The 14,600-nt window shown below is 41.1% G+C and overlaps 2 protein-coding genes across 7 annotated transcripts in view; one reads left to right on the forward strand and one right to left on the reverse strand.

Moving 5' to 3' along the window:
- On the forward strand, positions 1-11,628 carry cenpj (centromere protein J). 2 transcript variants are annotated; one of them, XM_058620068.1, is made up of 19 exons: positions 1-119; positions 1,534-1,960; positions 2,828-2,954; positions 3,247-3,339; positions 3,788-3,911; positions 4,829-4,934; positions 5,027-5,776; positions 5,891-6,713; positions 6,871-7,003; positions 7,120-7,285; positions 7,566-7,697; positions 8,021-8,158; positions 8,375-8,489; positions 8,850-9,010; positions 9,145-9,234; positions 9,534-9,674; positions 9,764-9,848; positions 10,292-10,412; positions 11,067-11,628. In XM_058620068.1, the coding sequence occupies exons 2-19, from the start codon at positions 1,568-1,570 to the stop codon at positions 11,257-11,259; spliced, it is 3,891 nt and encodes a 1,296-aa protein (XP_058476051.1). In that variant the 5' UTR covers positions 1-119; positions 1,534-1,567; the 3' UTR covers positions 11,260-11,628. The 2 variants fall into 2 exon arrangements, with proteins under 2 accessions (XP_058476051.1, XP_058476061.1); XM_058620078.1 differs by having other exon boundaries at positions 8,853-9,010.
- rnf17 (ring finger protein 17) overlaps positions 11,611-14,600 on the reverse strand; it is a 17,230-nt gene continuing 14,240 nt past the window's right edge. For 4 of the 5 annotated variants that reach the window (XM_058620045.1, XM_058620037.1, XM_058620019.1 and 1 more), the window contains exons 34-38: positions 14,268-14,391; positions 13,633-13,768; positions 13,352-13,541; positions 12,153-12,421; positions 11,611-11,726 (exon numbers count right to left, since the gene is read on the reverse strand). In XM_058620045.1, the coding sequence (XP_058476028.1) occupies positions 12,326-12,421; positions 13,352-13,541; positions 13,633-13,768; positions 14,268-14,391 (546 nt within the window). In that variant the 3' untranslated portion in view covers positions 11,611-11,726; positions 12,153-12,325. Of the gene's footprint in view, positions 11,727-11,750; positions 12,422-13,351; positions 13,542-13,632; positions 13,769-14,267; positions 14,392-14,600 lie in introns of those variants that run through there. The other variant, XM_058620029.1, reaches the window with a different exon arrangement.

The following is a 14,600-nucleotide window of genomic DNA, read 5'->3' on the forward strand; positions in this document are numbered from 1 at the left end:
GCACCCTCACTCTCGCGGGCTTTGTTTTGACATGGCGGCAGCCTTCGAAACTTTTGTCTGTCATGGCTTTACTACGCAGGCTTTTACTTCAGTAACATCGCTTTTCTCCCTCGTTACAGGTAATTTTCATGTCTTTTACCCACTTTTATTCATGTTCTGAGTGTATTCGCGCTGTCACTGCAGCGTAACAGCTCTTTAATTGAGGTTTATTGTGCCTGAAATGAAAAGGTACCACCGTAAATAACAATCGAGTATCGAGCTGGGAAGTCGACGCCTTTAAAATACGTTAGAAATTCACTTTTTAAAGGCATTTCCACTCTAAAGATCACGTGTAAGGCACAAAATACAACTTTAACTGGAGAGAGCTTGAGATAGAAAGGTTTAATTTTTGCTTTTATCAACCAAACAAACATTTATTTATATCTACATTTAGACTGTGGCGAAAATAAACCAGATTCTTTGCTAACAAAGTGTCACTATGTTTTTAAAAAATAAAAATAGTAAAGCTACTGTAGGGTGTACTTAATTTAGTTAAAACATCCAAAATAAATTTAATGAAAGATGTTTTATGCAATGGATATTCTTCCCTTTTTTAGCTTTTATGAATGTGTAAGGATATAAGTGAGTCTATTTACATATAAATTATTTGTTTGAACTAAAACGAGTCTGTAATGTATTTTATTTATTTCATAGTTCTGTTCATAATCTTATAATTCTGTTTCCTTTCTTTTTTTAGGTTACTTCTTTTAAATAGTTTATGAAAGAGAACATTTCATTTAGCAAAATTATTACATGTGTATGTATGAAATCTAAATATTTTGATAGGAAAGTAAAATAAATTCACAACTGCAAATTTAGTCATGATTATTCTTACCAAAATATTGTTGAATTGCAATATTATTGCGATTATTGACAATAATTAAAATCAGTTTGAGTTTATTTCAGCAATACAAGCTGTCTGTGTTTTCAGCTTCTTAAATCTGATTTTTGACATTTTGTGAATCAAACAAGTACTCGATTAATTGAGAAAATGATGGACAGTTTAAGTGATTATGAAAATAATTGGTAGTTGCAGCCCTATGGTTTAAAATATATAACTTTTTTATATTTATAAATGGGCATGGGCAGGGAGTTCCGGCTTACCTGTGATTTGGTTCATATCTATAAGTGATTTGGAAGGTGTTCTCAAATACAGATGAAGATGAAAGGATGAATTAATGGTCTAAAAACATCACTTATGGAACCAAACAATGTTATAAAGGATCCATACTCGTTTTTAATTGTGAAAAACAAGAGTCTTGATGTAAGATCAAATCCACATGTGCTGCTATTGTTCCATGTGTTATTTTATATTTTTTAATTACCCTGAAAAAAAGATAGAGAATATTCTTAGATAATAGCTAAATGTTATTTCACAGTAAAACCACTTTCCATTTATAGTTTTCTTGGATCTGGCCATGATCTAAACCGTGTTTTTTCACAGTCTCATTAACCTCCTAACCTGTCACCATAATCTGTTGTTCAAATCCCCAGATTAGCCGGCCCTGTCTGAGACGGCGCGGTCAACATGTCATCTCCAGACGGGCTCCACTACTCTCAGGCAGAGTTCCTGGCCCGGTGGATGCCGAGCAGCAACAGAGCCGGCGTGATCCTCAGCCCCAGCACGGATTTGGTCGCGTCCATGCGGCACGTCTCCTCTGCGGGATCATCATCATCGTCGCCCGCAAAGCCGGACGACTCCTTCTCCTCAGACTTCGCCCCTCTACCCGCCTCCGCCGACAGCAGCTGCCTCGCTGTGGATGGATTTGCTGCCCACTCGTCCGGAGGAGAGAGGGCTGGAAGTGACAGCCCAGCCGCCGCTCTCTGCCCAGCGTCTGGAAGCACACCTGCACACATGGACAGTCTGGATGAGATGGCAGGCAGCTCACAGGATGCATCTCTAATGATGAAGCTAGAACAAGTGAGTTTAGTTTTTTTTTTTTTTTTGAGTATTTTGATTTTTCAGCTTCTTAAATGTGAGTATGGTTTCTTTGCTCCATATAACAAAGAAATCATTCAAACTGATTGATCTAACTGATCATTTTGGTTTGCGGACAAAATGAGACATTTGAGAACATCCTTTAGAGCAGAAATCTTAAACTGCCACAGATGTGATAATATAGCTGCATTTTGTGTCATAAACATGTTTTTTATATCCTTATGCATCAAAACAAATGCCTTTATTTTGAAATGATGCAAAATATTGGCCCAAATGTTATTATTCCTGTATTATGATGGAATATTGTGATGAAAGTTGGACTTGTTTCCCCTCCTTCTGACCAAAGCTCAGATTGAGAGGTTTTGGAAACACTGAACAACATTTCCAACTAATAATAATAATAATAATAATAATGCTATTAAAGCTGATTGTACTTGTGGTGGGTTAGCTCTTTAACCTCTCATCATAAAGAAAACTAAAAAGTCCAGTTGCTACATATTCAACGACACGTGGGTTAGTCCAGTTTTTCTAAGTAGAAGGGTTTGTTAAAACTAAATGAAAGTAGATTTAGCGTGAATAAAGTTAGAATGTGCCGTTTTCTGTTGACTTGGTAACCTAACCCTCCTGCATACACACACACACACACTTTCTGCGTCTTTGCTATTATTAGCTGTTTTCGCAGTAAGACTGTTTATGATGTCAAGGGTTAAATAGTGATGGAAATGTCTTTGGAAGTGTTTCCTGTACCGTTAATATGTCGATTTAATCGTATGAGCGGCAGTCATGCTTTAGCTGTCATTATGCATTTAAATTAGGCCTATGACACTGTGTGTGTGTGTTTGTGTGTAGTTGAGGAAGTGGCAGCAGCACATGCAGGAGCAGCTGAAGGCTCATCAGCTGGAGGAGCTGCTGTTGCTGCAGGAGGAGCAGCAGAGGCTGCTGGGGATGATGAATGGTTCCGAGGACTGCACTGCAGGTAGGAAAATTGTCTATCCTCCACATGAGGGTCATGGGGAGCCACTGGAGCTAGTCCTAGCTGACATAGTCACACCCTGGACAGGTAGCCAGTCCATCCATCGCAGGGCCAATCCACAAACCCAGACTATTGTCAGAGAAGCAGGTATTCCAGACAGAAAACGTGTGGTAGCTCCTTTCTTCTTTTCCAGGTTCCTTCTCGATCAGAGATACGGGATATATATACGTTTTTAAAATGCTGCACATTTTAGAAAGACTTTCCTGCCATGACCGTGTCATAATTCACTTCCCAGATGACTCGGAGTGTTTCGTGCTCTCACCGGCAACAAGGCGTGAAGGTCCACCAAGAAGTCAAACTCACATGGAGGAGGACAACGATCACGAGGGTGAGAAAGCATTTTATTATCATCATTATTATTTTTACTTTTATTTCACCCACTCTTTGAGCCCAGTCTTAGGGCAATCTGATGATTTTTTGCAGGAATTTTAGTTAAAAACAAATTTTCACATAATGTTTAACTACTCGCCAGGCAACAGGCTTCGGCCTACCCACCAGGTCATTCCTTTGATCTGTATGCGGGGTTTCCATGGCAACTGTAGTAGGGACCAAAAGTATATTTGCAGGAATAGCACGCAGCAGTTCTCTGCCCTGTTTCTCTATTCTTTTTCATCTTCTGTTTAGAGAGTCAATCAGTCTCTGATGACTACCAGTTCAGTGCTGTGTGTGTGTTTGGTTTTTTTTCCACTGTTTTGTTGTTGTTTTTTGAATGCAACAAGCAAAAATCTTATATCTATATCTATAATTAATCATTGTGTTTGTGTTGTTTCCTACAGACACGTGGAACTCCGCTGATCACGAGGACGTTTTTCAGGAGCATGACGACACATTAGTATCAAGTTACAGTGACAATATGACTGAAGACCGGGGTAGAAAAGAAGATGCAGTCTTACAGGACAGGTATGTACTCTGCTATAGTTTGTTCTGTAATAAAACTATATTATTTTTATAATAGATTAATCTGTCTTTTTTTTTTCGATTAATCAATTTGTTGTTTGGGCCAGAAAACGCAAATGTCGTGTTTTGTCTAGAAACCAAAACATTTTGACTTTCAATGATTATTGTTATGTGGAGCAAAGAAAACCAGAAAAGATTAACATTTAATAAGCCAAAACATCCCGGGTATTGCTTTAATTATCAAAGAAAACACTCAAACTGATCAACGGACTGTCAAAAATAGTTCACCATTAATTTAGTAAATGATCAGTAATCCAGTAATTGCTGCTATATACCAGTGTTTCCCAAACTTTCTATATAGGAATGTAATTTTTAACAATGACAAACCATCGGGAACCAATTCTGACAAGAGTCAAATTTGTGCATAAAATAATTAAGATTCTGACTATTATTTCGTTGAACAGGTAAACCAGACATTTCCAAGAGCTATTTGATAAATAAATCATAAAATCTACAGCATTTTTAGAATGAATTTCAAGTAAAATGCTGGTGAAAAAAAATGTGTACATTTATCAAGGGACATACAAAATCTCCCATGATCCGTCCACCAGTAACGACTTACAAAACTTATTACTACAAACATTCATGAAAAGCTTCAGAAGCACATTTTACTGCTAACAAAAAGGTAATTCAGCTTAAATTTGCCAGGATAAACGCTTATTGTCTCCGCCCACCCCTGCCCTGCTGCTGTATACACACAATCGCTCCCTCAGTCAGGTCTGATAGTTTTGCCCGACAGAGCCTGTTTTCAAACAGAGGCAGAATAACAACATAAGTAACACACTGCAGCTTTAAGACGGTAACAGCAGATGCTGCTTCCATGTTAACAGATTCTTGTTCCATGTGTGTCCCCTCACCAGACCTATTAAGCCAGGCATTGGAGGTCACAAGCAGACGTTTGAGGAGTTACTGGAGGAGCAGTTGAGGCTGGAGGAGCAGAGGCTGAAGTCTGCACGGCAACAGCAGGTCAGAAAACTATAAATCTCTACAATCTACAGATTTCCTAAGTGAAAGATCAACAAAATGTGTGTTAATTTGTTGCTCACCTCCCGTAACAGAGCCGGGATGTAACTGCAGCTGCTGTACAAGCCCCACCCAGGAGACCCTTTCTGAAGCGAGGCGAGGGGCTTTCCCGATTTACCAACAATCGCAAAGCACCTTTACAGAAAAAGGAGGTGAAGACGGACTCCAGACCACAACAAGCCCAGGTCAGAGTGATGTCCCGCAGCAACTCGGAGCCTACGGCCATCCAGAGAGGGAGCACAAACGGTGTCCAGAGGCTTCCTGTGCAGCGTAAAACCGCCATACTGAACAAAGAGAACCGACTGAAAGGCTTGATTTCACCACCTCAGCTCATCAGAGCTGACGTTAAGACGGCGCGGACAGTCTTGGGGAGTTATCAGCGGCGGAATACAGAAGGAGCAGAGTCTGGAGCAGAGTTGAGACTAAGTAAACAGCAGAATACCAGGACTGCGGGTTTGTCTGCTCAGACTGCGAGGAAGCCCGGGCCTCACAACACGCAGCCAAACCCTGTGACCAAACAGGTGGGCGTGTTAGGAGCTGAACATTACAATTCTCCTAAAGAGAGGAGCATGGAACCAGCAGAAGACAGGACGACGATGTCAGAAGAAGAAGAAGGAGGAGGAGATAAAGTTCCGGTCCACTCGTTTGAGTTGTCGTTCCAGGAGAAGTTCCAGAGCTGGGAAAGTGACCGGCAGCTGGAAAACTTGGAGCTGGGAGAGTTTGAGCTTCTGGAGCAGGCAGCTGATGAGCTGTCCTTCTCCTCCAACTCCTCGTTTGTCATGAAGGTACTTTATAAAAATATCAATAGGTTGCTCTGTTGTCAGGTCAGGGATTTTAGAAATTCACACAATACGATATTATCGTATATTGTCCGACTCTTCTGTTCTGTTCTTGTTTAGGTTCTTCAGATGGACCAACACCACCGGCAGCTGCAGGTCGCTCAGGGTCTCCACCAGCGACGACTCTCCTCCACCCCCATCAAGTCGCCTGCTAGAGGAGAACTCCAGAGGAGCTGCAGCAGCAGCGACGGTTTACCACGTAAAAGCTCGTCTGTGAACTCTGAAGCTTTTGCCGTGAAGGAAAGAGACGTTTCAGTGAAGAACCAAAGAAGGAGCATTGAGGAAAAAGAGGAACAGGACAAACACGAGGACTCGGCTTCATCCTGCAGTGGCTCTGAATCTGAAGACCAGGAAGAAGTCGTGGTCAAAGCATCTTTGTGTCCCAGCAACTTTTCCTTTCCCGCACAGTCTCACCGGCCGTATGACAAGTGGTCCTATCAGGACGAGGACAGCCGCAGAGCGTCGGACGGGACACAAGGTGGCGACGAGGAGAGTCACGGCAACGCCGACGAGTCCACACTGATCGAGGACAAAGACGCACAACGAGGTCGAGTTGTGTTCGACGACGACGATACGTGGAATGAAGTTGACGAGATTTCGGTCCAGCTGGACGACGACAGCGGGAGAGACAGTCCTGTCTCCAAGGCAACGGCCGCCAGCGTCTCACCACCGATGCAGACTTTGTTGAGGAAGGTGGCAGTGAGTAAAGTTGTAATGCTGGACACAGAAATGTCAGCCAATCAGGAGCCAGATCCTCCTCCTCCTCCTCTTCCTCCTGCCTCCCAACTCATGACAAAGCTGTTCCCCTCGCTGAAGCCAAAGACCCAGAGTCCACCTCTTCCTCCTCCTGCTGCCACTTCGGTTGCTCCTGCAGAGGAGACAAGTGAGTCTTTTTTGAAATAGTTCATATCATATGTTCTTCATATAAAGAAAATGAGGCTCATACTTTTATTGTGTTTTTATATTTTACAATACAAGAACAAACCACCTCCAAACATACTGAGGAAGAGATTAAAAATGACCATCATCATCATCCTCAGGTCAGCAGCTCCAGTCGAGGCAGTTGAGGGAGAGACTGGTTGAACTGGAGATTGAGATCGAGAGATTCCAGAAGGAGAACGTCGCCCTCGCCAAACTCAAACAGGAGAACGAGAAGAACCAGGAGAACCTCAGGTGATATTTCTGTTTCTGGAACTAATCTTTAGAAACGGATGCACCAATTCCGGATGAGAAAATAAATATGTAGGCGAGGAAAACTCGTATTTTGATTGTTTACTTTGTTTTTTCAGGAAGGAGCGTTTGGAGTTTGAGCGGACGAAAGCAGAGGAGTCGGCCAAGTTTGAGGAATACAAGAAAGAGGAAAACAAGAAGCTGCAGAGGGAACGCAAACTGTTCGAGAAGCACGTGTCGGCCGCCAGAGCCATTCCTGACAAGAAGGAGAGAGAGGAAATCCAGGTGAGATAACTTTGTTTTCTTTACACACAAATTCCGCATTTTTTTTTAGTTTTGGTCATTTTTGTTTGGGTGTCTGTGGAGACACAAAAGCGTTTTACATCACGACTGACGAAGCGAAACATGGGTTTGTGCTAGTGCAAAAACACGTAGTTCCAGAACAAAGACCTGTGAAACTAAATAGGTTCTTTAAGTATATCTCACCTGTTCAGTGTGAAATCTTAGATCAGGAGGAACTGCCCTTTAACCTTCTTCTTCTCCTCTTCCTCCCCCTGGTGGTCAGGTGTTGAAGCAGCAGCTGAACTCCCTGCAGGAGGAGCTGAGGAGGAAGGAGAGTCGCTGGGCGTCGTCACACAGCAGACAGAGACAGCACATCGACTCCCTCAGTGAAGAGAACAGTTCACTCAGAGACGAGGTGATCACTCGACACTCGACACTTGACACGACATCATTTCATGTGTATGAATAATAATCAATATTAATGCATGTGTTATGACATCATGACTCCAGAGATTGTATGAGAAAGAATGAACCTGTGAAAGAATCACCGTCTCTCACAGAGTTATTCTCAGCAGCTGTTACTGCTTTGTAGTTTTAAACATGTAAAATGAAGCAATATCGGTCTGATATTTGTCTTGGTAGATACTCATGGTTGTGATATTGGTAAAAGACATGAAAAAGTGATTTTGTACTTGCCGCCCGTGTCACGCCGAATTCCTTCTCTTTTATACGTTAAAGATCCGCATGTTGGAGAAGCTCCGCCTCAGCTCCTGGAAGAAAACCCCAGTGAGTGCAGAGAAGGACAAAGAAACTAAGGACGGTCCAAGAATGTTCCCCAACAATCTGTCCACCGTCACCAAAGGAGTGAAATTTGCCGTAAGAATATTTGACACTTTTTTAATTATCTATTATATCAATGGCCCATAATATGACACTAAATGTGGCTATAATTGCATTTTTCATGAGTTTGATCTTAAAACTAAATCTCTTTATTAGAATGACTTTGATTTTAAACAGTTGCATCTAAAGCAGTCATTTTCCATATTGAATTGAGGATATTATTTATTTATTTATTCGTGTGTATTTTCCCAGAGTCCTCTGGACTCCAGAGGAAGCAGCAGCTGCAGTAGCAGCAGTCCTCCACAGGGCGGCGCTGCAGCAGCAGCCGATAGAAGGAGCTCGTCAGAGATCGGTCAAGGAGTCGCAGGTAAAGAGGATTTAGTTTAACAGTAATGATTTGGATGTTGATTGATTTAAAAAAAGCTTGAACAATAAATTGATGGATTGATTTATCGTTATCAGATGATTGTTGACTAAAGATTATGGAAAAAAAAATCATGTAATGTTTCTACATTTGTTAACATCTGACAAATATGACCATATTAAGGTAGATTATGGACAGAATTCAATGCTCGTTTATTTAAAAAATATAAAATATAAAAATCTACCTTCTTAATAATTGTAAATCCCATCATTTCAGGCCTGTACAGCATTTTTTCACTAACTTGTCTTCACTCTGCGAGAGTCTCTTTGTCCGTAACCAGATTATGTTTGTTGTCATCGTCAGCAGGGATGAAGAGCAGCCTGAGACGACCATCAGGAGCAGGCACTCCATCTTCATCGTCTTCCTCCTCACTGCCTGTCAGGAGAACAGAGGAGCAACCAACAGCCGGCAACAGGAGTCAGGACAAACCACCAAACCACGAACAATCAGATGACTGCTCACCGGTAAATCCTGCTATTAATCCTAATTAGTGCCGTCCTTTGGTGTTTTATGGCAGTTGTTGTCTTCACAGCAGCATAAAAACGTGAGCTGTTGAAGCTCCATCACTTCTTCATTATCTCCTGTGTATTTTGTGTAGAACAGAGATTCTGTGTCGACAGAGTCAGAGAGCAGAGAAGCCCAAGAGGCAGAGACGGCTCAGGAAGTCATCACACATCCTGACGGGAAGGTGAGAAAGTCCTCGAGATATTTTAGAGAGAAACTGTCCACAAAAAGAGGGGCTTTTGAGAGTTCCTGGAAGAAGGAACGAGACTTTGCTTCTCCAATAACATAAAGCAGCTCGTTCCGGTATCAGGGGAGCCGCAAATTTAAAATGTAATGTAAAAATGGTTTTCAGTTCAAAATTCTGGGTAATCGGTGTCATAAAAATGATGTTTTCCCAGATTAGATCAATTCCAGAAGATCACAGTGAAGTCCTGAAGCATGTTTTCTTTTTAAATGTAAAAGTTGTGGTTCTCATGCTTCCAGATTGAGAAGGTTCTGGTTGGCGGCGATCGCGTCATCCTTTTCCCCAACGGGACCAGGAAGGAGGTGTCGGCAGACGGACTGACGGTCAAAGTGACCTTCTTCAACGGAGACACCAAACAGATCACGGCAGACCAGAGAGTGGTGAGACCTTCTCTCTAACCACACAGGAACTTTGTCGCGGGACAAGTCAGGTGACACCTCGTCATCACTGCTCTGCTCTTTGTCCTCAGATCTACTTCTACTCTGAAGCTCAGACGACTCACATCACCTTCCCTGATGGGATAGAGGTCCTGCACTTCCCCAACAACCAGACAGGTGAGAGCACAAGATCATGAAATGATCACCTCATTTTGGATCAGATTAGACTAAATGTACTTGTTACAAAAAAAAAAAGAAACAGAATTATCAATATGAGATTTGCTTAATTTACACCTTTTTTTGGAAGGAGCATCAATGTTGTGACGTTCCAGATTATCACACCCTGAAGTTACAATGAAATAGCAGAGGCGGTTTATTTAGAGTCAGAATGAACAGATACTGCAGCAAAATATATTAATTACAAAAAAAATAACTGTTGGGGTGGACTTTTTGATTTCTTACCCAACAATTTGTATAATTAACAGGGTTTTTTTACTGAGATGCTCTAGTATTCAAGTTGCCATCCCCATTTAACCATAACTTATAGATGTTTAATTCAAGTTCCTTATTCTGTGAATAATAAATTATTGTCCTGTTTTTTCTTTTTTCCCTCACTCTAGAAAAACACTTTCCTGACGGCCGTAAGGAAATCACCTTCCCGGACCAGATGGTGAAGAACCTGTTTCCAGACGGCAGAGAGGAGAGCGTGTTAACAGACGGCACCATCGTCCAGGTCAACCCGTGAGTAACAACCACAGCTGCTGATTCAAAACAACACATTTCTCATCAGATTTTAAAACAGATAAGAATCAACATGGACATTAGATACAGTGAATCGTTCCCTTTTACCCCACCTAGTGGACGTTTGCTGCTACGGACCACAGCAGTTTCAGTCCAAGCTGCTGGTAAAAGAAAGATTAAATTCTCTGCTGCGAGTCAAAACATTGTAACATAATTGTTTCTCATTTTTACTGTAGCTGTGGTATTACAGCAGACAGATTGTGTTACAATGGATAATTCTCACTTTATATCAAAGCTCAAAGGCCAATAATGAATCATCTTGGAGATTTTCTTTAATATTGATTAATTGAATCTGTGGATGAAAAAAGAAAATATTGGCTTGTGTCATTGCGTTAAATGTTCCCAGGTCTTTAACTATGGTGGAAACACAGATAAGAACAATCTACAGAAACATTTTTAGTTCCTTTTATCTTAAGGCGTGTTTTAATATAAGTCAAGATAAGAGAGTCCTTATTAGAACCATAATGGGGAAAGTCAAAAGCAAAGAAAAACATTGACTTTTAACATAAAACTAGTATAAAACAGATAGATCACTTACACTGTAATTCTGTAGGAAAGGATTTGAGTGATTTTGCAGCGTTTTGCTTTGTTTAGCGACGGCACCAAGGAGATCCACTTCAACACGGGTCAGAGGGAGATCCACACGGCCGACTACAAGAAGAGGGAGTATCCCGACGGCACCGTGAAGACCGTTTACAGTGACGGCAGGCAGGAGACCCACTACCCCACTGGGCGCGTCAGGATCAAGGACAAAGACGGCAACGTCCTCATGGACAAAAGAGCGTAGAGGACGCTCAGAGGACACTATATATCAGCGTGGTCAGCTCTTTCTTTCAGGAAATTCAAAAATCCTGTTGCGGTTTTAAGTTTGAGGAAGTTGAAATCTTCCCTTGAAAATGTTTTAATTATTTAAGTATTATTTTAAAACTTGAACGTAATATTTTAACAGTAACTGGGACTGACGTGACTGTTTACATTTATTTCCACTAAAGGCTTGAAACTGAACTGCATGAATGTGACGTGTGAACCCTTTTTAATTTGTAAAAATGTGAAATAGCTATTTATTTTTTTCCTAGATGACGATATAAAATACATTTTTATCTTTGTTTTGTTAATTGTCGAGTGTTCTTTTATGAATAAAAATCATAAAACACCGCAGGGACGACGTCGTTGAGTGTTTTCAGAGTTTTAATCTGCAGATCGAACACAACAGAAGAGGAAAAAACCAAAACAAGGGACGTCTGCGTATAAAACCTGAGGAAAAGACAGAAGAGCAAGGAGTCAAAGCAGAGAAACTAAATATTAACGGAAATTCAACTTAAATACTTAATAAAGACAATATAAAACGACAAGGCATTTTTCACGGCAGCCATTTTGTCCCGTTTTAGCATCAACACTGATTCTGTTCAGTTGATGGGAGTCAAGACCGTGTTGTAGTGAACCAGCGTGCACTCTGAAGCTAAATGGAACGCGGCCATCACAACTGTAAACCTTTATACAAGTGGGAATTTACTACAGCGACATCAAAATGGCTGCCACTGCTTTCAATATTTCTAAAGTCAATCACTTAACTGATTACTTAATTATTCACCAATTATTTTGACAATTCTCTCATTTTAAGCTTGGAAATGTGAACTTTTTCAAGATTATTTGAAAGCAAACAAACTTCTACTTTCTTACCTGTGTTATTTTTGTCACTCCCCAGGATCATCTTTTCCAACGTATACAATAAAAATTGGGATATAAACAAATGTAAAAAAAATGATATACTTTTATATATATATTTATATATAACTTTAACAGTATTTTGAATGAATAGGAACATGAACGTGTGAATGGAAGGGTTGTAGAGTTCACTCGAGCTCGGCGAGTCCACTCTTCACCAGCGGCTGATAAACCAACTCTTTGTGCTTGTTGTACAGACGCACGGTCAGCTCTGGTTCATGAGCCTGAAACACGACAACGACGACAACACACAAAAACACACATAAACAAACCCTGCAGTTTCTGACAGAAATGTTGAATGATAAATCGTATAAAGTGTTCATTTTGTGTTTCTCCAATAATTAATACAAGTTTTCTGGTTTTACAGCTTCTTAAATGTGAACATTTTCTGGTTTCTTTGCTCCATGTAACAAAGAAATCACTAAAATTTATTATTTTTGGTTTGTGGACAAAAACAAGACATTTGAGAAATTTCTTTTTGACTTTTTGTGGAACAATCAGGTACACGAATAATTAAAGATAATTATTATTTGCGGCCCTAATGTTTAGTTTTAATCACTTGAAAGGAATAGTTAGAGGTTTTTGGACATGTGGTTGTAAGTCTGGAGCAAAGACGTCACCAAAGAACTAGCTTCACTAACAGAAAATAAAAAATGGATGAAAAAGAAAACTATTTTAGCCACTTGACGAAAGGCTCACCTAATAAATTATACACCTGATTAAGTCTATACCATCTTCAGAATATATATATTGTTGCTTTTTCTCACAGTATGGCAGCCTTTTCTCACTGGAAACTGAAGTTTGTAATTCCTGCACCAAATCCCATAGAGAAAATCAGCGTTTTTATCTCTCAGGGACACGGAAGCTGCTGGTCGACTGCTGCCTCGCGTGGTCAGTTTCTGTCACCGAGGTAAATGTGAACGAAGGTTTTCAAACACTGAAGTGACAGAACAACACGTTTGAAGTCAGTGACAGAGGCAGCAGTGGATCAACAACTCCTGTGCCGTGATGTTAAAATCGCTGATTTTCTCTATGGGGTCCGGTGTGGGGGAGAGTGAGCTTTTTCAAAAGTGATAGAAACTTGTTTTTTTCAGGCAGAAAATGCTGTTTAACAACCTAAATAAAACCAGCAGGTGGAATTAAGTGTTTCTCACCACGATGCAGGCTGTAGTGACGTTGTTGTCCAGCAGGTCAATCATGTCCAGCACAGCCTTCACGCTCCACTTGGGGCTGTAGGGCAGCATCTCTCCCTGCACTCTGGCCCCAGGAGCTTTGAGGTCGGCCACTTTGACCTTCAGCACCTGCATCGGGAACCTGAGCAGCTCGGGCAGCATCTGACGCAGCCTGACAGGAAGTGACAAAAAAAAAAAAAACACCTTTATTTTTAAGATATTAGGTTTGCACAGAAGACAAATGTGTTTCCTGAAGGTCAAACCTGCTGGTGGGCAGCGTGTCGTAGGAACCAAAGTCCACGTGCTGAACCAGGACCATGACGGGCTCCACACTGGTGATTTCCATTATTTTAGCTCGGTAGAATTTGCCATCGCTGTACTCGGCCAAGCACGGACCACCTGTGAACCACGGCGGCACAAACTCGGGTCAGTTTGACGTTAAGTGGACCTCAAACTCAGTTTCCTGTATTTTAGGATGTATTTTGTTTGTTTACCTACTTTACAAAACTCAATAAATTTATGAGATTCACTTAATTATATTTTCATAATTGAAGCTACAGTGTGTAACTTTCGCCATCAGAACAATGCTGCTGTTGCTGTATTTCATCATTTGTTTTCAGAGAACTGGAATCCCTTAACCTAAAGTGATCTTTTAAGAGAACCGGGGTAAATCCCTTAACCTAAAGTGATCTTTTAAGAGAACCGGGGTAAATCCCTTAACCTAAATTGATCTTTTAAGAGAACCGGGGCAAATCCCTTAACCAAATCTTGTTATGCTGCTGCCTTCCCTTCATCAGTCGTGGTATAAAATGCATTCAGACATTCATTTATATTAATTAAAACACATTTAAATGGTTTCCATTCCGCCTGGAAGCGACAGCGGCGAGCTTTCCGTTACCTTGAGGGAAGTCGCCGAGTCGTGACAAAGTGCCGAGGTCGTCGTTGATGCGGGTCAGCGCGTCGGTCAGCGTCTCTCCGTCCACCTTCACTTCTATCGTTTCCTCTAAAGGCCACAGGAAGAGCTGCGAGACAGAGAGAATTTGTGCCATTTGCTCTAGGATAATTCCAGTAATCTCATAATCCTGGTGGAATTAAGAGGAACTGTATGTTTACAGTTTAAAACAAGATACATCTATCCTTGATGGTTTTTTACCTTGATGGTGTTACACTGGAAGATAAAGTTCACCCACGACTGTCACATCAGTGCTGACCTGATTAGTTTACTGGTACA

This window comes from Solea solea, chromosome 2 (assembly GCF_958295425.1).
Source record: "Solea solea chromosome 2, fSolSol10.1, whole genome shotgun sequence".
Classification (NCBI taxonomy): domain Eukaryota; kingdom Metazoa; phylum Chordata; class Actinopteri; order Pleuronectiformes; family Soleidae; genus Solea; species Solea solea.